The sequence below is a fragment of the Colletotrichum jinshuiense genome, chromosome 8 (assembly GCF_051148585.1).
Source record: "Colletotrichum jinshuiense chromosome 8, complete sequence".
NCBI classification, from domain to species: domain Eukaryota; kingdom Fungi; phylum Ascomycota; class Sordariomycetes; order Glomerellales; family Glomerellaceae; genus Colletotrichum; species Colletotrichum jinshuiense.
This window is the reverse complement of record NC_139315.1, coordinates 3,934,702-3,956,985: the sequence shown is the minus strand read 5'-3', so window position 1 is coordinate 3,956,985 and position 22,284 is coordinate 3,934,702. Positions and strand designations below refer to the sequence as shown.

Here is a 22,284-nt window from a genome sequence, read left to right as displayed (position 1 = left end):
CATGAACCATGTCTATTCGATATTGCTCTAGCACTAGAGGCAGAATAGCCCCGTCGTTTTGCATCTACATTGGGCCGATTAATCCTTGCAGCACTATGGAGCCTGGGGTGATTCTTCCCCGAAGTGGCCTTGGCCAGGATGTTCCTGATCCTCATTTCACGACATTCAGAGTTTTAGGCCTTCACACCACTTTCCTGCTACCGAAAGCCATTCAGCAATGCAGCGCCGCCCCCTTACATTATGAGTATTTCTAAACCGTCTGGAAGAATGCTGGCGTCGAATTCGGGTTCGGTTTACCCGCATCGCACTAGCCCCAGATTTCGTCGTTCGCAAAGCTGCACTGCATGTGGTAACTTGATGCGTTGAAGCCCTGGTGAAGAATAACCATCGAAAGTCCCTTTTGAGTGGAGAAAGGATCATATCAGCCTTGACGATGGCGAAGTTGACACCCCCGCCTCCTCGCTGGCCGTCTGCATTTCACATATTACCTTGAGTGATACAACCTTAATATGAACGCGTGGAGGAAAGCTGATTCTTGTTAAACCAACGGCATCTACACTCTTTCATTTCCAACTCCGTACGTTATGGCGGGCGTCGCAAAAGAAGCCGTAGTGGTGAGTTAGGCGGCCAGACTTCTTACAATGTTTTGCTTTGGCTAACACACAACGCCAACTAGCCCATCGAGGCCGCGCTCTTAGCGTTGGCAGTCGTCCTTGTTTTAGCCCGACTTTCCCTTCGCCTGCTACGCCAGCGCCAACGCCTTACCATCAGCGATTATATTCTCGTCGCGTCTCTGCTCGATGCTGTGGCCCTCTTCTCGACGGACACCGCGGCGTACAACCTGGGCGGCATGGATGAGTACGACCCCGATGCGCCAGAGGCGCCCGTGGAACAACAGATCTTGTTGATGAAGGTTGCGTTCGCGGGCAACTACTTCTACGACACTGGCATCTACCTGCCCAAGCTGGCCTTGCTGGCATTTTACTTCAAGTTGATTCCACCCACGATCCCCGGGCTGCGGAAGTTTCTTTATGCAGTGACCGGATTAACAGTGGCCTTTGCTCTCACCACTTGCTTTTTGGATACGTTCTGGTGTGGTCCCAATGTGTCAGTCAACTGGGACATCGAGGGCACCTGCAGTACATTTGATTCCAAAAACGTTTTCCGCATCGACTGGGCAATGAACTTCGCGTCGGATTTGATGAGTGCGTTCCCAGAGCGGCCGAGGCGTCTTCCTGGCTAACGAGACCGCAGTTTTTGCCATCCCGTTTCCCCTCCTCTTCGGTTTACAGCTCAGTATGCGGTACATCATCGGCCTGGCCGCTACCTTCTCGTTGGGTATCGTCTCCATAGGCGCCAGCGCTGGGAGATTTGCAACGGTCGAAGCCGTGAAGGCCTGGACCAATCTATGTACGTTTCTCTACCGACGATGAACTTTTCAACCCGCTAGATTACTGACAAAACACAGATGTGCTGTCCATGACCGAAATGGCGGCCGCTATCATGGTAGTATCGCTGCCTGCACTCAAGTCCCTTCTGCATCGGCGTGGGCTCAGCACCAAGGAGGAGACAGGCACCTCGGGTTCTGTTGGACTGGGGTACAACAAGCACCCATCCAGCCACTTCAAGTTGTCGTCCGGGAGGGACCCGTACGTGGCAACGACACGGGTGGTTGCCGAGGACGAGTCTGGCAGCGAGGTGGAGCTGCATAATCTCGAACGATCGGACGTGATTTACAAGTCAGAACGCGTGAGTGTGACTTACCAGCGGCGCGAGGATGTTCAAGAGGAGGGACGACGTACAGGACCCGGATACTAGGTGGTGACTCCTGAAGAGATGGGTGGGTGGCATGACGAGCCTGAACCCAACAAAGAAGCCAATTGTGAGATCAACCGATGAAGCCGATAGAGGAACTAGACCCATGTACTCCGTATCAACACATGCATAAAACCCTTGCAATAACGCTCCAACCTATGCGTTAACCCATGCAAACCGAAGGACCAACCGAAGAACCAACCGAAGAACCAACAGCTAGTAAAAATGCTAATACCCTAGCCGCAGTACGCTGCAACTATGCGGGCCCGGCTCGGAGAGAGAGCAGCCGAGGCACCAGCCATCCAATTACAAAGAGGCGAATTGGACGATGAACCTGCGAATCTGCGGCGCAGTTGCATGAAGAGATTGAACGATGCCACTCTAACGAACATAAAGATACTACATAATCAAACCCGCTGCATATCCTGACACATCAGAGGGGCAAAAAAGCAAAATAAGAAGAAGAAAAAAGGGTCCTGGGCTGATTTGCGCACCAATACGCCACTTTGTCTGTGCAGAATCTGCAGCATCTGCAGCATCATTCCCCTTGTCGTTGTTGGACGCAGCAGTCGCCACGTTTCGTTTGGACTACCTTGGTCTAGTAGGCCACGGCCTGGAATGCTCCTAGGTATCTCCCCAGTCATGGATGTAACCGAGCGGATATGGTCCCGAGAGTGGGAACTTGTGTGGATGGAGGGTCTGATGGGAAAGCCTGCTGCTAGGTTTGCAACAAAAAGCGCACACTAATTACTCCTCCTATTGAAGAAGTACCTCGCAGGCCTGGACTGCAAATCCGACGAAAATTCAAAAGAATAATCATCAAATTCTCTCGATGAAGTGTAATTACATAAAATTTTCCGCATATTCTTAGGGTTTATTATTGCGCTGGAGTGTACAAGGCTTGGTTTATTCGACGGGTGTTTGCTAGTGACTGGTGCATAAGTGTCGCTTCATTTTGCGAGCCGGATGGATGCCCCGTCTGCGATGCCCTGCAGAACCTCCCGGCTTACACCGCATACGGATATTTTCTCCGTGGCCCCCATCGATATATGATTTGCGACTCCTCCGACTCTTCTTTGTGCGTCGTCCACGCAAACTCACACTCCTGTACTCTTCTCTATTTTCTTGACCGACAGACAACATGGCGTACTTCATTGACGGAAAAGATTGCATGGTAAGACCCTATTTTTATATTGTGTTTGGTTATCTCTGTACCGTCTTACTCACTTCCTGTTTAGATATCCGAATGGATCCTGCTGGCAGCTTCCTACGTTTTCGTCGCATTGCGCGTCTACACCCGCCTCTTCCGCCTGCGGGAGAAGCTGGCCTGGTCCGATATCCTCCTCATTCTCTCTGCCATCAACGCACTCGGTCTCATCATCTGTGACACCTTGACTTACCAGCTCGGTGTCATGGATAACTGGGAGTCTTCTGTCGCTCTCTCTAAGGTACCAAATGTCCAGCCATTCTACCCCCAAACACCGCTAATACCCGTTGAAGATCTCCTTCGCCTCCAACTACTTCTACGACGTTGGCATGGGCTTCCCGAAGATGAGCATGCTGGCATTCTACTGGGCCTACTTCCCCGCGGACACCAGCCCCGCCATGCGTAAGGCGCTGTACGGCATCACTGCCTTTGTCTGCATTTCATACATGGCCGTTCTCTGGGACGACACTTTCTTCTGCGGCAAGGACGTGTCCGTGCAGTGGTCGCAGGAGGAGGGTGCATGCAGTGTCTTCTACGCGCCTGAGCCCTTTATCCTCAACTTCACCCTCAACCTGGCCTGCTACCTCTGTGGTATGATTCCCAGCCTACCTTCGCTTGGACGATTCCATCACCAGATTTGTGCTAACTATCGTCGTGCTAGTCTATATGCTCCCCCTCATCCTGTTGATCCAAGGTGTTCTGAAGTCCTCCAAGGGTCTTACTCTCACCTTTGTTCTCGGTACCTTGACCATCTTCACCACCATTGTCCGCTTCATCACCCTCAAGATCGGTACGGGACAGGAGAACCTTGTTTGTAAGTGTGACATCTCCACTGAAAATAGGAGGAATTCTCTAACAACCGCCCAAAAGACCCTCTCAGCATTCTCGAAATGACCCTCGCCATCACCGTTGTCGCTCTCCCTGGCTTGAAGCCTCTCCTCGACCGCTCCTCCAGGAGCCAGACCTCGGTGGACACGGTCGAGGTCGATCACCAGGCCAAGACCTTTTCGTAAACAAAAGTTACATCTTGCGCGTGCGGCCGTTTTACGGCATCTCAACTAAACGGCCTCATCTTCTAGTAATTCCAAACCATACCCATCATAATTCAGTACATTTCCCTGCCGCTGTTGGGCCGGACTTCTCGTTCAGTGTAAATAGCTCAAGTCCAACCTTTGTCACCAGTTTACAAGAGGACTCTGTCATAACGATTACAATATTAAAGACTAAGGCCACGATTCATTCTTACCTGACTGTGCAGGGTGATAAACTGACACTTTCCGTCATTGCTACCTGTCTAAACATTCTAAACATTCGACCCGCTGCATGTCACTCTTTGAATTTCACAAGAGGCAGGTGCTCCGGTGTTACTGTCCAAGATCCCCTCGGTAAATCATCTTCGCATATACTACTTGGGAGCAGCTTGGACGCTCTATAACCTCTTCTATGCGCAGAAGTCTTTGACAACTCCTGCTAAGACGGATGTTACCTCTAAGAGGCTCTTTACGCTAACCCATTCCTTCTTTCCGTGAAGTCCAGCCCCCTTCGGTCCATATACAACTGAAGGAATACCGACTTCATATAACAAAGCAGCGTCGCACCAGAACGCCAATCCGATCGGGGTTGGGGCTTCTCCCAAGGCTTTCGATAGACTGGATACGAACGTCTTGACGAAATCGTTGTCTGGATTCATGGCAAAGGACGGCCGCGAGAACTTGATACGCGGAGTTGCATACTTGAATGCGGGGTTGCTCGAAGCAATACGCTCTAGGATGTTTTCGACATCTGCGAGAATATTTTCCGGTGTCTGCGACGGGATTGTTCGAAACTCAACTGTTAGGGTGCAATGCGCCGGGTAACTCGAGGGCTCTTCGCCTCCCTGAATGAGACCCCCATGCAGCGAAGCTTTGCCCAGGCGAGGATCCGATGGCAGTGTCTTGGAGTATTCGAGGAGGGCTGTTTGCACTGCTCCCGCAAGCAAGATGGCATCTACTCCCAGCTCAGGCATAGATCCGTGAGCCGCAATGCCTATGACATCGATTTCGATCCAGACGAAGCCTTTATGGGCGATGATGATCTCTTGCATGGTAGGCTCCGGAATAATGGCGGCATCGGCCCTCCATCCAGCCTCAATAACCTCTTCGGTGCCAAAGGAGAAGTTTTCTTCATCTGCAACAGCAGCAAGGATCACATTGCCCCGTAATGTTGAGCCTGATACCGTGTTGAAACCCGCCATTGTTGACATTGCAGCAGCAACGCCCGACTTCATGTCCATGCTCCCACGACCGAACACTCGCCCCCCATCTTCTGGCCCGAGATCTCCGCTCAGAGGGTCAAGATCCGTCGAATAACTTGACAGGCTGACCGTATCGATGTGACCGTTCAACATAATTGACTTTCCTCCTCCCTTTCCACGGAGCACGCCGACCACGGATGGCCGACCTGGCTTCTTCTCTAACCAATGCGCTTCGATATCGCGGTGCTGGAGCCAGGCGGATATGTAGTTTGCAATGTCTGTCTCTCCAGCACCAGAAGCGCTAGACAAGTCTGGGTTAGAAGAATCGATCTTTGTGAGAATTTGAGTCAACGTGACCGGATCATCCGCGGACACATCCAAAGGGGTCTTGTAGTTACGCGGACCCTCTGTATTCAACAACACCACAACGGCATCCTGGGAAAGATAGTCGGGTCTCGGGCTGACATGCGCCAGTCGCCGGAGCGCCGCGACTGTCGCGCCGCCACATGGCCCACTCATGACACCTTTGGTCTCAAGATACTTCACAGCCTCGTGCGCCTCGAAATCAGAAATGGTTGTACTGGCGTCGACACCCGCCTGAAGGTCGTCGAACGCTGTTAACGAGACGGTGCCGCAGTTGAGCCCTTCCATGATCGTCCTGGAGGTGTGCACTGACACCGGCTTGCCAGCCTTCAAGCTCGTCCAAAGACACGGTGCAGTGTCGGGCTCAACAGAAAGTACGGCGCAGTTTCTGCCATCGGACTTGCAGTGGGAAACGACAGCGTGAGCTAACGATCCTACGCCAACCGGGGTCACCATCAGGGTCGGCTTCAACCCCTCGTCGGCAACTTGCTGCTCGGCTTCAAGCACCAGGGTCGAGTACCCTTCCACGATCCAAGCAGGAATCTGTTCGTAACCATCGAAGGCGTTATCCTGGATGAGCAACCCGCCGGCGACTGAGTTGGCAGCTTCCCATGCTTCCAATACAGCGTCGTCATAGTGAGAGCTGCTCACAAGAACGGCCGCGCCTTCGGATTCTATTCGTGTGATTACCTCACCGTCGACACTACTGGGAACATAGATATGCGCAGAGATGCCGAAAATCTTTGCCATGGCCGCGACGGCTCTGCCATGGTTGCCCTCTGTCGCTGCATAGAGCGAGATGGAGTGTTCCTGGGCAGCCTTCGCAACATCGTCGAGAGGCGTGTCAGCAGCCAAGCCGAGCTTCGTGGAGATGGCGCGGTACGTTCCCCACGATGCCCCAAGTATCTTGAAGGCTGGGAGGCCCAGTCTGTTGCTCTCATCCTTCAGGTAGACGGCTCTGACGCCTAGTTCATTGGCGATATCATCGAGAGATATGAGCGGCGTTCTCGTAAATGAGGGAAGCTGTCGATGGAAGGCTTGGACGAGAGATGTGTCGGCAGCGGGGCGGATTGATTGTGTTTGCCCATTGAGATAGACGCTTCTGCGTCCGTTGGCCATTGTGTCAAATTTTGGGTTCAAGTAAATTTGTTTGTCTGCATGCGATGCCCCATTGAAGTAGTTCAGGTTGGTGGCTTGGGTGTTTGCACGGAATATTTATAGCAATATTTTTAATTGTGAGTTGCTGCTGCTGGTCTAACAATCTTTTAGATGCTGGTCCGATACAGAAAAAGACAATCGTGATTGATCCACCGTTGCCATAGACATGTCGTGGCATACTCGGAGGTGTCCGGATGCACCTAGGGACTAATCAAGAAATGCGACGAGTAAAATGTTTAGCTCAGCCGCCGACTGTGGAGAAATGTCACAAAAGGGCGTAAAAGGCGCAGGCCGCTTATGATGACTTAGCAGCAACTCTAGTTAACTATGAGAATAACGAGAGTGGGACATTCAAGAACTTAGTAGGTGACTCATTTGTCATTCCTCAAACCAAAGCATAAAAGGACAGTTCCTTTCCGAACCCCGTTTATATTGTCATTTTAGCCTTATTTACATCAATTGCATCGCTCTCAATCACGCCCTAAATCAACACATTATGGAGCTTCCCTACACCACCGTCGATGTCTTCACCGACAAGCCTTTTGAGGGAAACCCCCTGGCTATTGTCACTATCCCAGCCTCTGTTTCTTTGACGCAAGCGCAGAAGCAAGCTATCGCCAGGGAATTCAACTACTCGGAGACCACTTTCGTACACGAAGTCGACGACCCCGCATCCAAGGAGCGGCGGTTCGACATCTTTACCACGACAGACGAGCTTCCTTTTGCGGGCCACCCGACAGTGGGTACGGCCATCTTCCTGAAGTCCCGCGGCATCAATAAGTTGCTGGCAAAGGCCGGCCCGATTGGTATTGAGGAGACGGGTGCCGATTCCGTTCGGGCCGCTATCCCGCACAATGTCCGTCTCCACCAGAAGCGTCTGAGAGACCTCGGCCCGGGCCCATTCAGCGATGCGCCAGAGGACCTCGCACAGGCCGAGATCAATGCGCCAGTTTTCAGCATTGTTGATGGCATGACTTTTGCCCTCGTCGAGCTCCCCTCACTGGAAGCCTTGGCATCTGCGAAGGTAGGCCCGGTGGAGTTCCGGAAGCATGAGCTTTTGGATGAGGGCTGGCGCGAGACTTTTATCTCGCGGTACTACTTTGTGCGCCTGGGGACTGAGACTGTCGATGGCCGTGTGGTGCAGAAGATCAGAACCCGCCTGGTTCAGGACGCCGAGGAGGATCCCGCGACGGGCAGCGCCGCCTGCGCGCTTTCGAGTTACCTGAGTCTGCATGAGCTCTCTGAGGATTCCATCAGCTTCGAGATTACTCAAGGCGTCGAGATGGGCCGAAGAAGCAATATTTACATTGATGCGCGGGTTACCAAGGGTACTGATGGTTCGCGGAAATTGGACACGCTGCACCTCGGGGGCAAGGCAACCAAAGTTATGAGCGGTACTATCTTTCTCAAACAATAAGTTTAGCGGGGTAGTACGACTATAGTAGCACAAGAGTGCTTTGATCCTGGGTTGCAGAGTCAAGATTTGTTTCTAAATCAGTCTAAATCCAATTGTAAAATTTACAAAAATGTCCTTTCTCTTGCTCAAAGGTTAATGTTCAAACCAAGAGTGTTGTTGAACGTAACAGTTCCCCAGTACGGCTCCATGCCGGCATTTCCTACGTTGACATAGGTGGTCTCGGAGAAGACTCCCTGCTTCGAGAGCGCCAAGAGCCAGTCCTTGATATCACCCTCGAAAGAGCCGCCTTCCAGGTCGCCAAACTGGTTGTCCTGTGGCACAAGAAGCGAAGACACCGTGATTCCGGTGTCGGTGTTCTTGCCTTGGTACAGCTTCCACCCGTCCTTACCGAAAAGGCCATCAATTGTTGCCGTCGCTCCCTCAGCCCAGCCGATGGGCAACTGTCCACCTTCGTAACGGAGCCAAAGCATGAGCTCCTGGGCATTGCTGGACGTGCTGTCGGCCTTTGTGTCCGAGGTCATGAAGTCGTAAACGACGTTGCCTTGACTTCCGGTTAGCGAGAAACGCAAGGGAGATGTGTCCAGCTGTTGCGGATGAGATACCTTTGTAGGCAGAAGAGTTTGAGACGGTCCAGCTGTACGTGCTCGGAATGCTCTGGATGTCGCTAAGCCTCGTCTCCAAATTCTGCGTCAGGCCAATGAACGAGTAGCCCTTGACCACATCTTTGTTGACCGTGGGGTCAATGTCCCAAATACTGCTCCATTGAATCCGCTGTGCGTCGCCAGATCCCGAAGTTCCTGCATAGCCGGTGCAGCATGATCCGCTAATGGACTTATAGTTGTAGTTCATGGAATAGACGATCCACGGGGTGCCCATGAGGACTTCGTATTCGTTAGGCGCACCGCAGAATTTCGTCTCGGCCATCGCTACGGACGCGAAGACGGCCGGAGCCAGGTAGCGAGTAAAATGCATTGTGCTTGTTGGGTGGTGATATTCCGTAAAGACCGTAAACAGCAATATGCTGGCGATGTAAAAGACCGACTATGGTGGGATGTATGCGATCAAGTGTCTCATCCCTTGTTGACGTCTGTTGTTCTCCAGACTTTGAATTATAAATGAATCTCCCCCTTGCCGAGACCTTTTACTAAGTTTTCGTGGAGAAGCAGGGGAACCTAATAAGCAGACCACAACGTCGTCGTAAACACCGGACTATATTACGCTTGTTAATCTGAAACGACGCGTCGATCCAATGGCCCAGGCCTGACAAGATGTTTTGCGTACGAGCTCATGTGCTCGAACGACTTTCAGCATGCTCCGAACAGCTTCATGTTGACAGAAATGTGGTCTCATCCTTGTGCTATGTAACCCAGTTGGCTGCCCGTCCCATGAAGCAATTTGTATTCGATGACAAGGAGCCAGGTGCTCGGGAGTTTATTGCTGGGTTAATTGTGGAGCGGGCGGCGTCAGTGCTGGGTTCTAGACTTCCAAATTCTCCGGGGAGGACGGCATAGGAAACAATCCTCCTGAAGCATGAGTGATCTCGGTTGTATTCACCTTGATAAGATTAACCCTTCCACATGAGAAAGGAGGAGAGGAATATGGTATTTCTGTGTTACAGACGGGCTGTTATATGCTCTGGCTCGATCATTAGTTCTGTCACTGCGTATGCTCTCGTTCGATCGCACCAGCAGGGCCATCCGTCAAGTGTCTCCGTCGCTGCAATCGCAATGGAGCTGTGCCCTAGCTGAGAGCCTGCTGCGGTGAAAGGATAGAATCTATTGACGGATGCCAGCGACTCATGTCTTGATTTTTGAATATGCACCACATGTTGATGTGCATGCGCCACAGCCAAAGCATGCCAGCGAGGCATGTCTGGAAATCCAAGAAACAAAGTTAAGATGTGCTGTCCCAAGCGGACGAACATCCCCCACGGACATTTTGCGTGGGGCGGCAACCCCTTTTAATCAGGCGGTGTATTCAGATTGGCAGAAAAGTAATTAGCGGCTGTGCTTCCGTGCACACGATGCAGGCGGGATGCATCCCGCGGCTGACCAAAGGATCGATTCCAGTACAATTGGGCTAGACATTCGTCGACCGAGCTGACTTGATTCGCCGGATTCGGCAAAAATGAGGCTATTCACAGCTCTGAATCTGCTGCGACAGCACCTGCTCACTTCCCGACAATCATTACGTTTTATGGAAGAGATTTATAAGCTTGCAGAGATTTTACCTTGGATGCCCTGCGGAATGGATTCCGTAGGCCACCCCGCCTCGCCCAGCCGGGACCGCATTTGGGTCGTCTTACCAATCACTTGGAACACAACGGCATATCCTTAGTCTGTGATCTGATCTTCACATACTTTTCTGGCCAAATAGGTCCCGGATGTTATTTCATGTGCCATCGAAAGCTGGGGTTTGTTATGCAAATGCCGAACCGTCCGGCCGAAAAGCGGGAAGTCAAAGAGCAAAAATGGAGACCTCACAGGGGTATACTGGCTGTCGAGTCAGTGGAATCGACTGAGAAGGTCGCATCGCTGGGCCCAGTATGACGGTATGAGTGGCCATTGCGTCATGACTGCATTGCTTGAAGCTCGGAGCTCGAACCCCACGATTATTCAGAAATCCTTTTTAGCTCAATAAGAGGGCGGTTATTTAAGAAAATAAAACAAATCTAAAACACCATCACTTTTCATTCTTGACCTACACTTAGCATTGCACTGCCAATAACATCAGAACGAATTCATAATGGCTCCGACATCCACCAACGCTTGGTCGATTAGCGGCATCAACAAGGGAGACAACTGGGACTCCCTCGAGCTCAAGAAAGACGTCCCCCTCCCCAAACTTGGCGACTATGACATTCTTGTGCAAATAGAGGCAGTCTCTCTAAACTTCCGAGACTTGGCCATTCCCAAGGTGAGCACCAGTTTGCCTCATAGCATCTCTCGATCCAAAGACCACTAACACGCCGAATCAGGGCCTCTACCCGTTCCCCGTCAGCTTCCCCCGCGTCCCGGCCTCAGATGGAGCTGGCCGCGTCCTCGCCGTCGGTTCCAAGGTGACCTTGGTCAAGGAGGGCGACGATGTTGCCACCCTATTTAACCAGCACCACCAAGCCAACCCCATCACCCCTCTGGCCGTCAAGAGCGGTCTCGGTGGCGCTCTCGACGGTACCCTCCGCCAGTACGCCGTCTTCCCTGAAACCGGCGTCGTCAAGTCGCCCAAGACCCTCAACGCTGTTGAGGCTGCTACCCTGCCCTGCGCTCCTTTGACCGCTTGGAACGCCCTCTACGGCGTGCAGTCCAAGGCATTGAAGCCCGGCGACTTCGTCTTGACGCAGGGCTCCGGCGGTGTCAGTTTGTCTGCCATCCAGTTCGCCGTCGCCGCTGGTGCAACCGTCATCGCGACGACCTCATCTGCCGCCAAGGGCGAGCAGCTTAAGAAGCTCGGTGCACACCACATTATCAACTACAAGGAGACGCCCAACTGGGGTGAGGTCGCAAAGTCGCTGACTCCCGATAACGTGGGTATCGACCATATTATCGAGGTCGGTGGCCCTGGCACCGTCGCGCAGTCACTCAAGGCCGTCAAGCTCGAGGGAGTAATTTCTGTCATCGGCTTCCTTTCGCACGGCGACGCCCCCAAGGACCAGCCTACCCTTCTGGACGCCCTTGCCAACATCTGCACCATCCGCGGTCTGTTCGTCGGCTCGAAGCAGCAGTTCGAGGAGATGAACCGGGCCATTGATGCAAACAACATCAAGCCTGTCGTCGATCAGAAGATTTTCGGCTTTGAGGAGGCAAAGGAGGCATACCAGTACCAATGGGACCAGAAGCATTTTGGCAAGGTCGTTATCAAGATTTAAAATGTAAAATAGAGAATAATCTAGACGGTGAAGGTTCGCATATGTTGCTCGACTGAGCTACTTATTTGCGAGCATAGCTAGTTAATGCAGTCATGACCACACAAGGACGCAATAATTCAATTACCCATGAGAGCGGAACTCTTCCAAAACGCATATGCTGGCTAAAATTTGTCACTCACAATCAACATCGGGCACTCATATTAATTGATCGTGGTCCATGAAGTCAGTGCAATCATCTGGCCTTATTATTATTCATTGCTTATTGATCTGTCGGCTAGACGACCGTTCGCTTATCCTTGCGAGCTCATCATTCATAACAAAAACCTGGAAGCCGTTTCTTCCTCCCTATTTCCAATCTGATTTGCGCCCCGTTCGACTCAACTTCTCAATGGCATTTGCTTTACTTTTGTGATTCAGAGACGTCCTCGATGCGTCTATCAGAATGACCCGCATCGCCACCACGGAGGACGCGTCCTTCGACAATGGGACGACCCGAGGAATCGTAGTCGCGGCGCTCGGTATGGATGGGCTCTCCCGAGCGGTGGGAGGCTGTCCGGACGGTGGTGCCGGAGGGACTGCTCTCGGTCTTGCGCGCGAAGTGCTGGCCCTCAGTCTGGCCGTTGCGGCTGGTTGAGGTAGAGACAGAAACCGACGAAGAGAAGTAGAAAGCCATTATTGCTGATAGTTCTTACGACAATGCACCGGTGGATGGTCACGATGTTTGTGAGTGGAGTTATTATTGAGTTTGCTAAAATTTGGTTGGGCCTGACGTCGGGAATCTGAGCGGTTCAAGTATTGGTCCTGTCAGGCTTACGGGATATTTACATCATTGCTCCACATAAAGTTCTCCAAAACGTCATGTGGTACACCATGTCACCTGACAAGACGGTGATATCTCATCGTTCTTTGTTCCCTCTTTCCTCACGGTACGTGGCACAAAAATTCTTCTTGGCAAATTCTTCTTTGTTTTTATGGACGACGATCATGCATTCTGAAATACGTAGACCTGCCGCATGCTACTTCATTGATATGACAGATCCCATTTGATTCCGTCACCTTTAGCGGTAATTACCGTATACGTATTTCTCACATAACTGTTCGCTTTTTTATTTGGTCCTTTACAAGGATGCATCAATCTTCAAATGCCACTTGCAGAGGTACCAAACCAGATGGATGATCGTTTTGGCAATCCTCTATTTGAAGAGTAGTTCATAGGATTTTGGCCATAGTTTGCTCAGGTCCCATATCTTCAAAAAGTCATGACTCCCGTTCTTGGGTAGGCGCGATGAAGATGGGCAAGTCAGCACTTTAAATGCTGTCTGATTTTTATTGACATACACTCTTGCATTTTTCCGCCAACGTTGAACCACAACGGCCCTGCATCTGGCCTGTTCGATGTATATTCATAGCCATGAAACCTACTGTATATGCCCCGCAAGCGGGAACAATTTGTACGTGTCTACCAAACCTTGCTCAACATTGGTTGAAAGTTATTGAGCGTAACCGACGGAGAAATTATTCTCAAATCAAAGTGGGCGTCCAAAGGGGCTGAGAGCAAAAGCAGATCTCGATCCACTGTTACACAAGATCTACAGATTTTGATATGACTCTGTTTATAAACTGTCCTTTTCCTTATTTGAATAAAGATTTCATGAACCTGAAAACTTGTACACCGCCAGAACCGCAGCATGGTCTGATGTCCACTCATTCTGACCATGCTCGGGCTCAGGCTTCGGACTCCCAACAACAAGGGCTCTCGCGTCTACCACCGATAGAATCTCCCCCTTGTGATACACAAAATCAATTCGGTCCATCGGCTCTGATCGGCCCTCATTCTCAAGAAAGATGGGTGACCAAGTGATCCCTGGATTCTCCGCAGGGTCTTGATATACTTTGCGGTACGAGTCCACCATCCCGGCCTGTGTCGGTTCAACGGATGTAGGCCACGGCACATCACCCTGTCCACAATGCTCCTTCTTTGTTGCCTCGACCCAATCTAGATGCGAGGGCGCGTTGAAATCGCCAATCAATAAGACAGGCATCTCATCCGCTTTCTCCAACTGCTCTCTCATACCAGCCATGACGGACTTAATCTGAGGTGTCCTGTTAGAAGTAATCTCCCTTTCCAACACCTGGTCCACCGTCATGTTTTCAAAACAAAAGTCGTATGGCCCGTATGGGTCATATCCCAGATGCACATTCCACAGATTCACCATTCTGTCATCTCCATCCAACGCGATCTTGACGTATACTGCATAGCCCTCATGGGCACTCTCCTCGACGATGGGGTATCTGCTGATGACTCCTACATCACTGCCCTGCCACGAATACCATCCAAGAGCATCACCCAACCGTGTCGCATGCCCGCCGGTGCTTTCCTGTAAGCCAACTATGTCGGCACCGCTTGAGACGAGGAACCGTATTTGTTTTTCGTGATAGTTGGACACTTGCGTCCCGCCGTGCCAGAGATTGAAGGACATAACGGCGAGTTCCTCTACCAGCGGTGTACCGGCAGATCTCATTGGAATCGTAAGCTCTAAACGGGCAGAGGAGCCGTCTGAGGCAGTCATCTCTACGATGGCTTTCGTAGTTTGGGCTGAAAAACTGGGGGTTCCGGACAAAACGCCATCCGCGGAGAGTGTAATCCATTCATCGCCCTGAATTTTGCTAAACTGGACCGTGGAATTGCCACCGTTGATCCGTAGACCACCAACTTTTGCTTCATACTCATCGCCTTGACGAGCATTGTGCAACGTCAACCTCTCAACGACAAAAGCTACCGGACCGGATGAAAAGGGGACCACGAGGTCGACTGGTTCTGCAAGCCACTTGTACCCATCTTTGGCGAGGAAGAAGGCTCTATAATCACCAGACTGCAGATCACTCGCCGAAACTTGAAGGGTCCCCTCGCCCTCCGGCGCGTAGGCCCAAGTCAAAGACTGCTCGACGAATTCTTGGTTGTCGGGGCCCCCACCGGAGGCATGGTAGACGCCTATCCAGTTAATTGTACTTGGATCTGGTGTTGAATACTGAAAAGTCAATAAGGGCTCGTCCGGAAGGAAAGCAAGTGAGCCGGTGGTCTGGCGGGTGGTGGGAACGGATTGTGCTGGTGTTGCGCCCAACGTGGCGAGAATGCCCGTAAAGGTGGTTGACAAGGTTGATCGTAAACGCATCGTTGGCAATAGCGACTTGTGTCGACAGCAGTGCCATGCATCAGTCAAGTTGAATGTAGGCTGTCTGCCTCTTATGGGAAAATTTCCTTCATGCAATATCGAGCCATGCAAGTCAGACAGCAGTGGAGTGTTCAGATCCTACGGTGTACTAGCGCCACAAAATCGTTTGGGACCTATGTTCTAAGGATTTCACCTTTATGGAAATTGGCTACTTGGCAAGGATGCGACTAGTACTGATCTACGCATGCAGGCGTAATAATTGGTGCTCGGTTCCCACATTGTTGAGTAACAATGGGATTTTGGTCGTTGCCTGATTCTGCGGAAAAGCAAGGCGCTTACTAGAGGGATCCTATGACGTATTTTTAGATGATCCATTGTCTTGGTATTAATGTCCATGTGTAACCTTCTCCATAACCCTATTGGCCCCTTGTTGCATTGCACGTATCTAGGTGACATCTGGTAACACAGCCTTGTTTACTTCTCCAGACCTTCCTTCTCGAGCTCATGGTCTTCATCGCCAACCTCGGTCCTGTGGTCATCATCAGAAGGGCCACCCAGGTATTCACCAAACACTCTCTGCTCGATATCCATGTCCTTCCACGCGACACCAAGTAGCGTACGGCTTTGTCTCCTAAAGTACACTCTTTTCGCCCATTTCCAAGACTCAACTCCAGCAAAGAAGAGTGCTGATGCGATGAACACAATGGCCCATTCCCATGAGATCGCCTTATGCTTGAAAACCTCAGTGTTTATAACCGGGATATAAAGCAAGGGGAACAAGGTGATAAACCCTATAATGATGGCCCAGAACAGGAATTTGTTCCGCCATACATCAATCATCCATTGAGTAAAATATTTCTTCGACCCGGGCTGCATGCGGAAAAATGACCGGCGCATGTCAACCATTTCCCAAGCCAAGAAGAGCGCAAACCATGTCAGGCAGGCAAAAGTTGTTGCCCGGGCGCGGAACACTGTGTCGCATGATGGGCTGTAGCCCTTATTACAGTTCTCCCCGAGCTGCCCGTTTCCGAAACCATAGACAACCAACGAGAAGCTCGAGAGGCAGAGAGCTGTGATCCAAAGGCCGTAAAAGACCATATCGATCAAGAATTCCATTGTGAAGATGCCTGTCTTGAGAGACTGGGGCGGCCGCCGCATAATGTCTGGAACTGCACGCTCGAAGCCCAGGCCCATGTCGGGCATGCCAGAGGTAGCCATGATGATCCAGACAATTTCCACAGGCGCGAGCGGGAAGACGGATAGTCCACGTGCGTCCTTGAAAGTGAGGCCGACCAGCAACGTTCCGGCTTGGGCGATATTTTCCGCCAGGACATGCAGCACGAACTTTTGGATGTTGTCGAAGATTCGTCGCCCTTCTTCGATAGCGGCGACGATGGAGGCGAAATTGTCGTCTGTCAAAACGATATCCGATGCGTCCTTGGCAACATCTGATCCCGACTGGCCCATGGCGATACCAACGTCGGCACGTTTTAGAGATGGAGAGTCGTTCACACCATCGCCAGTCTATGGTTTGATTACTGTTAGTGAATACGAAACTTTTCGTGAGTGTTGTCAACGTACCATTGCGCAAAATCTCTTTCGCCGATGAAGAGCTTCAATCATTCTGACCTTTGTGCTCGGGGCGCATCTTGCAATCACAAGTGGAAGAACAGGAAGCTTGTCAACCTCATCATCGCTCAAGGCATCAAACTGCGATGCTGTCTGAACCATAGCGTCTGCCACGTCCCTTGCCACGCGCTCCATGCGAGAGGGCAAGATGCCGACTTCGATGGCGATGGCCTTGGCAGTCTCCGGATGGTCACCCGTGAGCATGTGTACAGAGATGCCAGCTTCGTGGCACTGGCGAACAGCAGTTGCAGATTCTGGGCGTGGGGGGTCGTATAGGCCAATGAGGCCGCGGAAGACCAAGTCGCACTCGACTGATACACGCTCAACCTCGTCGCCTTTACTGGGCGTACCATTGTAAGACTTGCTAGCGAGTGCAAGTACCCGAAGCCCAAGCCCTGCCAGCGCCTCCATATTCCGAAGAATCTCTTCTTGAAATTCGGGCGTCATGTTGACGACCTCGCCGGAATCATTCGGCGTATACTTGGTGCAAATCTGTATGACCCGCTCCACAGCACCTTTTGTGTATGCAAAATACTCATTCGTCGTGTTGTGCTTCATGATTACGGACATTCTCTTGACATCGGAGTCAAAAGGTAGCTCGGCGATCTCGCTCCATTCTGCACCTTCGCCGGTGGTCAACCGCAGGCGATTCCAGTTAAAGCGGGAGGCTAACACTTGAATGGCGATCTCAGTGGGATCTCCTCGTGCAATCCATTGTTCATCTTTCTTTGTGATAGTGGCTAGATTGGCCAAAGAGGCGACGTTTAGAAATGCGGCAAGAACGGACTTGCTGTTCTGCAAGAGCTGATCGGTCTGCCTGATAGAGCCGCACGCGTTGCCGCCCTTCTTGAAGTTGAGATGCCTCGGTGACCGCTCGTCAAACCGAATCTCACCTGTAGTTGGATCAAACGGCGAAGTTGAGTTCTCAACAGTGTAGGTACCCATGCCAGGAAGCCAGGCGCCACGAGCCAGCATTTTGCCCTGCGTCAAGGTGCCGGTTTTGTCCGAGCAGATATCCGTCACGGCACCAAGGGCCTCGAGAGATTTAAGATTCCGCACAATGACATTACGCTTTACCATGCGCTTAGTGCCAGCCGCCATAGTAATTGTAAGCACAACAACTAAGCTGGCTGGGATCATTGATAAGCCAGTAGCAACGGCATAGATGATGACCTCTTGCGATGCTTCGAATTTGTTGGCTCCGAGCACAATAATGGCACATACAATAGCAATGCCAAATAGCAACATGGCGAGTTTGGAAAGTTTCTGTTGTAGAGGGGTCCCCACGTTGACGCCCAAGAACCGGCCGACGGCGTCGGTCAAAGTCAAGGTGTAGGCCTCGAGATACCGATGCGGACTCGCGTGGCCGTCGGGCCTGCGCTTGACCTGGCGCACTTTGGAGTCCTTCTTGTGCAAGGCGGATGCAATGGCACCGATTTCCGTGTACACGCCAGTTGCGAAAACAATTCCTTTGGCGCGACCTTTGGTGACGTTGGAGGAGCTGTATGCGACGTTGAGACGATCTCCAGGGCCAGTATTGTCGGGGAAAGTAGAGTCCGCGGTTTTCCGCACAGGAAGGGATTCTCCAGTTAATAGGGCTTCATCGGTTTCAAAATTGACGGCCTCGATGAGTCTGCATTATTGTCAGTTGACCTGCTTGATCTTGCACGGGGTTGTTGATGGCATATGCTACCTTACGTCGGCGGGGATGGTATCCCCCGTCTTGATTTCAACAAGATCGCCAGGAACAATTTCACCAGAAGGTAAGACCATGGATTCGCCATCGCGTACAATGTTGGCGGTGGGGGAGCTCAGAGAACGGAGTGAATCCATCGTCTTCTCAGCAGAATACTCTTGGAAAAAGCCCACAACCACATTCAATAGAACAACAAAAGTGATAACACCGCCCTCGATCCATGACTTAATGCCAAAACTGACAGCCATAGCAAGAATCAGAACCTATCAAGTGTCAGTAAAGAGAACTTAGATGGACGAGGTATATAGGAGATACTTCATACCATGGTCATAGCGTTGGCCACTTGAGCGACGATGATTTTGAAGGGCTGAACGCCTTCGGCTTCGCCAAGGTCATTGTGGCCATAGTCTTCCAGGCGCGACTTGGCATCGACTGCAGAAAGACCATTAAGGATGTTCGCTTTGAGCTCGTCTGACAGCTGCTGGTAGGATAAGGCATGCGCTGGCTTGGAGAGGGGTTTGTTCGATTGTCCTGAGGCATGATTCTCGTCGGCTCTTGTCGCCTGTGGCTTGCCCATACTTAGAGACACTTAATATCGAAAACAAGCCTGGAAATTAATGATCTCGGATGAGACGAATCGACTTCAAGGCCTTGATGGATTGGGAGTTATTGATGGCGGAGATGATACTGAAAATGTTAAGCGCTAATAATGACGTAGGATAACACTCGGCCTGTTGGCTGGAATATACCGCAAAGGTGACGCCAAGACGATAGAAGAGCACTCAGCAAGGACTGGTTAATGTGGTGACGCAGAGTCAACTCGTCAACTTGGGTGTCATTACACAGGCTGCAAAAGTGAAGAGGCTTAGGGAAGGAGGTTGCCTCAAATGTGCACAGGGTGCAGTCCTCTTTTAAGTCTCCCTCTATCGCAATGGAAAAACATTTTCATTCATTGAACAACTATCAAGGAAGCGACCGAAAAGTGAAAATTGTCCATAATATGAGATGCGAGGCGTATGTGGCATGGCGGAAATGTCAATGTATAGGGTTTTCTTACTGGTTAGGCTACCTGCGGAGGGGGGCATTCATCAAGCATCAGTACCATCTTAGCCCTCTTGGGCTTCTTGGCCATCTTGGCCCAGCTTGGCGTACATGTCAGAAAGGTTTATCTCTGGGCAGAGTGCCGTGGAGAGTTAACGAGTATGGAGAAATTCGGACGCAAGGATACCCGGCGCTTGAGACAACTACATTTCGTTGCTTAGTCCGCTCAAGATTTGGCGGAAGGACGATAGAAACTGGGGTGCAAGATGAATAGATGAATAGGCGCTGGGGAGAAGAGTAATTGATATTGATAGAGCGAAACAAAATAGTGACGCAAGCTATATGCTCAGTCGCATGCTGCACACATACAGCGAGCCAGCAGGCAACGCCTTCCAATAGCAGCAACGCGTCACCCAGCTAGTACGGGTAGCATGCCTGCTTGCAGTGCCCAGGCGATAGCGGGCGGCACGTTTGGGGCGGGGCGAAATGCATCTCGCAGGCAATGGAATGTCATGCTGGGGTAAAAGCGATAGAAGGGCGTGCTGTAACCGCCGATTGTAAGTGGCTAACTTCTGCTGCCAGCAATGGTATTTGGAGCAGCCACAACACACCCTTTTTTTTTCCTTCCAGTATTACGAGGCCAAAAGACAATCCATTCAACGAGTCAAAGAGAATTTAAAGGTTATGGATTGGACAGAGACGACAAGACCAATGAGATAGAAAAACGCTGAGAGTTTTCTACCAGGGGTAATTGTTTGGTTTAAAAGTGATGTAAACATTTACAAAACTTATGATGGATTCTGGGTACAAGAAGATAAATCTTGATATCGGAAACCGGATTATCCTTTTCATGTAAAGTATGGTATTAAGGTTTCCGCTCATAGTACCATAATCCAAATGGCGCCTGCAAATGTCGGAGATTCCGAGGAACGACTAGCTGCTTCATGTAGCCTAAATCTCGCATCGCATTGTCTCCTTCCTCAGAAAGCGTCAGCGCAACGGCATATGCCCTCACTTTAGGCACATCGAACACTGCTGTCTTGATCTTCTCCACATCTGCCTTTACATTGGCTTTCAACTTGGAAAAGTTGTTCCAACTTTCGCATTTCAGCTCTACGATCACCGTTTCCTCTTTGAGAAAACAGCTTCCGTCATCCTTAATGCCAATGTCGGCCCTGTATAAAGAATTGTTCCGGTAGATGGGAACCTCCCGCTCCGCCTGTGGACCCGTATTGTTTGCGCCCTTGTAATGCAACTTGTCGATCCAAGACGCAATCTCATATTGCGCCCATCCTTCCCAGCCGCCAGGCTGGTGGCAGGCAGCTTCGAACCTGCTAATATTGTTCCGGTGGCAACCCCAGTCGATGATGTCCCAGAGGATCGTACCGTACTCTGGGATTGTGGAAAGTGGCCAAGGGGGGTCGGAGAGGAGGTAACGCAGGTCCGCTGGATTCAATGTCATTGTCAAAAACCTGGTGTGCTTGTTCCAAGTCTCAAACTGAAGGAGTTTTCGAAGCGTTGATATCCGAAAAATGATTTCAAATTTGTTCCAGGAAACGGTATGGAGCAGGAAGGGGGAAAATAAGTCGTGGAATTGGCGAGGAACTGGGCGCTGTACACTTCATGTTTAAATACAGACCTTGAGCGCCGATAAAATAGGATATATATAGATTGCCTGGGCTTTCTCAGCCTGCATAGGTTGGCGTCTGACCGGGGATATGATTTGGCCAATTCAGCAACAGCTGAGGCTGCCAGGTGAGATTTTGGTCGCATTGGTTCGTAAACCCAGGCAGAAATGCCATTATCCGCCGGTGCTTACTTGTAAACCTTTCTCAAAATGACAGGTCACAAACGAAGAGCTCAGTCTGGTGGGAATTTATGAGGAGTTTAGATTATTTCAAGACAAGGCTGAAACGATATTCGTAGAATATACCAAGAGGGCGAGAGTACCACCCCCCCGCGCCCTTCAGCAGGTTGCTTATGCTGTAGCATACATGCAGGGCACGATGACAAGCTTGGCATATGGGGCGAGGCTGTGTCTAGATAATCGACCTGCTATGATACTTTACCAAATCTGGTATCCCATCGCCTAAACTTCCGGGGAAGCCTTGTGATCAGAAGGCTCAAATTCTACTGAAACAGCTTCTGACTGTACTTACGCAGCTCCATGACCTCCAACATCAATTTTATTTGCTTTTAACCATGAGTTGCCTTTATATTATTGCATATCTCTACACGGCTCGTATGTTGCATCTTCCTATAAAAGAAGATTGTTGTTGTTTAGGAAACTGTTGGCATCCTTTGCAATCCAGATGCCTAGACCGTCACCATTGGATTACCCGGGCAGAATACAGGTAGGCGGTCAGCGGCAGTAGCGGAATCCGGACATTCTACCTCCGGGCAGCCAACGGCGATATCTTCCTTGCTGCTCCTATTGCTGACCTTTTTCTTCTTGGACTTATAATATCAGAGCCAGTTTAACGAATACTATTGTGGTAGTCGTCGAGCTACTACCCGTGGGTATCACTGTGATACAAACATTAACAGAAGACTTTGTTGACTTTTCATTGGCTTTTATAACGCATTTTTCGGGCAAAATATGTCAGCCTTACTGATTATTTGGGTTTATTTAGATGCCAGCCTTAGGCGTTTGAGAAAAACTCATCTGCACAAGCCAGAAGTGTAAC

At 50.8% G+C, this 22,284-nt stretch overlaps 9 protein-coding genes across 9 annotated transcripts; 3 read left to right on the top strand and 6 right to left on the bottom strand.

The window, feature by feature from the left end:
* Positions 1 to 584: 584 nt before the first annotated feature.
* EsH8_VIII_001052 (uncharacterized protein) lies at positions 585 to 4,035 on the top strand (the record flags this gene model as incomplete). The annotated part of the gene is made up of 8 exons (XM_083270094.1): positions 585 to 614; positions 677 to 1,205; positions 1,255 to 1,410; positions 1,469 to 1,749; positions 3,054 to 3,263; positions 3,316 to 3,613; positions 3,684 to 3,836; positions 3,893 to 4,035. The coding sequence occupies 8 exons, from the start codon at positions 585 to 587 to the stop codon at positions 4,033 to 4,035; spliced, it is 1,800 nt and encodes a 599-aa protein (XP_083129862.1).
* A 428-nt stretch (positions 4,036 to 4,463) lies between these two features.
* Positions 4,464 to 6,737, bottom strand: EsH8_VIII_001051 (uncharacterized protein; the record flags this gene model as incomplete). The annotated part of the gene is made up of 1 exon (XM_083270093.1): positions 4,464 to 6,737. One exon carries the CDS (start codon positions 6,735 to 6,737, stop codon positions 4,464 to 4,466), a length of 2,274 nt encoding a protein of 757 aa, XP_083129861.1.
* Positions 6,738 to 7,272: 535 nt separating this feature from the next.
* Positions 7,273 to 8,193, top strand: EsH8_VIII_001050 (PhzF family phenazine biosynthesis protein; the record flags this gene model as incomplete). Its single annotated transcript, XM_083270092.1, has 1 exon — positions 7,273 to 8,193. The coding sequence occupies one exon, from the start codon at positions 7,273 to 7,275 to the stop codon at positions 8,191 to 8,193; it is 921 nt and encodes a 306-aa protein (XP_083129860.1).
* Positions 8,194 to 8,318: 125 nt separating this feature from the next.
* Positions 8,319 to 9,165, bottom strand: EsH8_VIII_001049 (concanavalin A-like lectin/glucanase domain-containing protein; the record flags this gene model as incomplete). Its single annotated transcript, XM_083270091.1, has 2 exons — positions 8,319 to 8,734; positions 8,796 to 9,165. The coding sequence occupies 2 exons, from the start codon at positions 9,163 to 9,165 to the stop codon at positions 8,319 to 8,321; spliced, it is 786 nt and encodes a 261-aa protein (XP_083129859.1).
* Positions 9,166 to 10,938: 1,773 nt separating this feature from the next.
* Positions 10,939 to 12,058, top strand: EsH8_VIII_001048 (zinc-dependent alcohol dehydrogenase family protein; the record flags this gene model as incomplete). Its single annotated transcript, XM_083270090.1, has 2 exons — positions 10,939 to 11,109; positions 11,171 to 12,058. The coding sequence occupies 2 exons, from the start codon at positions 10,939 to 10,941 to the stop codon at positions 12,056 to 12,058; spliced, it is 1,059 nt and encodes a 352-aa protein (XP_083129858.1).
* Positions 12,059 to 12,458: 400 nt separating this feature from the next.
* Positions 12,459 to 12,731, bottom strand: EsH8_VIII_001047 (uncharacterized protein; the record flags this gene model as incomplete). Its single annotated transcript, XM_083270089.1, has 1 exon — positions 12,459 to 12,731. The coding sequence occupies one exon, from the start codon at positions 12,729 to 12,731 to the stop codon at positions 12,459 to 12,461; it is 273 nt and encodes a 90-aa protein (XP_083129857.1).
* A 976-nt stretch (positions 12,732 to 13,707) lies between these two features.
* Positions 13,708 to 15,231, bottom strand: EsH8_VIII_001046 (Endonuclease/exonuclease/phosphatase; the record flags this gene model as incomplete). The annotated part of the gene is made up of 1 exon (XM_083270088.1): positions 13,708 to 15,231. One exon carries the CDS (start codon positions 15,229 to 15,231, stop codon positions 13,708 to 13,710), a length of 1,524 nt encoding a protein of 507 aa, XP_083129856.1.
* A 474-nt stretch (positions 15,232 to 15,705) lies between these two features.
* EsH8_VIII_001045 (cation-translocating P-type ATPase) lies at positions 15,706 to 19,133 on the bottom strand (the record flags this gene model as incomplete). Its single annotated transcript, XM_083270087.1, has 4 exons — positions 15,706 to 16,755; positions 16,813 to 18,493; positions 18,554 to 18,819; positions 18,879 to 19,133. 4 exons carry the CDS (start codon positions 19,131 to 19,133, stop codon positions 15,706 to 15,708), a joined length of 3,252 nt encoding a protein of 1,083 aa, XP_083129855.1.
* A 1,329-nt stretch (positions 19,134 to 20,462) lies between these two features.
* On the bottom strand, positions 20,463 to 21,059 carry EsH8_VIII_001044 (uncharacterized protein; the record flags this gene model as incomplete). The annotated part of the gene is made up of 1 exon (XM_083270086.1): positions 20,463 to 21,059. The coding sequence occupies one exon, from the start codon at positions 21,057 to 21,059 to the stop codon at positions 20,463 to 20,465; it is 597 nt and encodes a 198-aa protein (XP_083129854.1).
* Between the last annotated feature and the right edge of the window lie 1,225 nt (positions 21,060 to 22,284).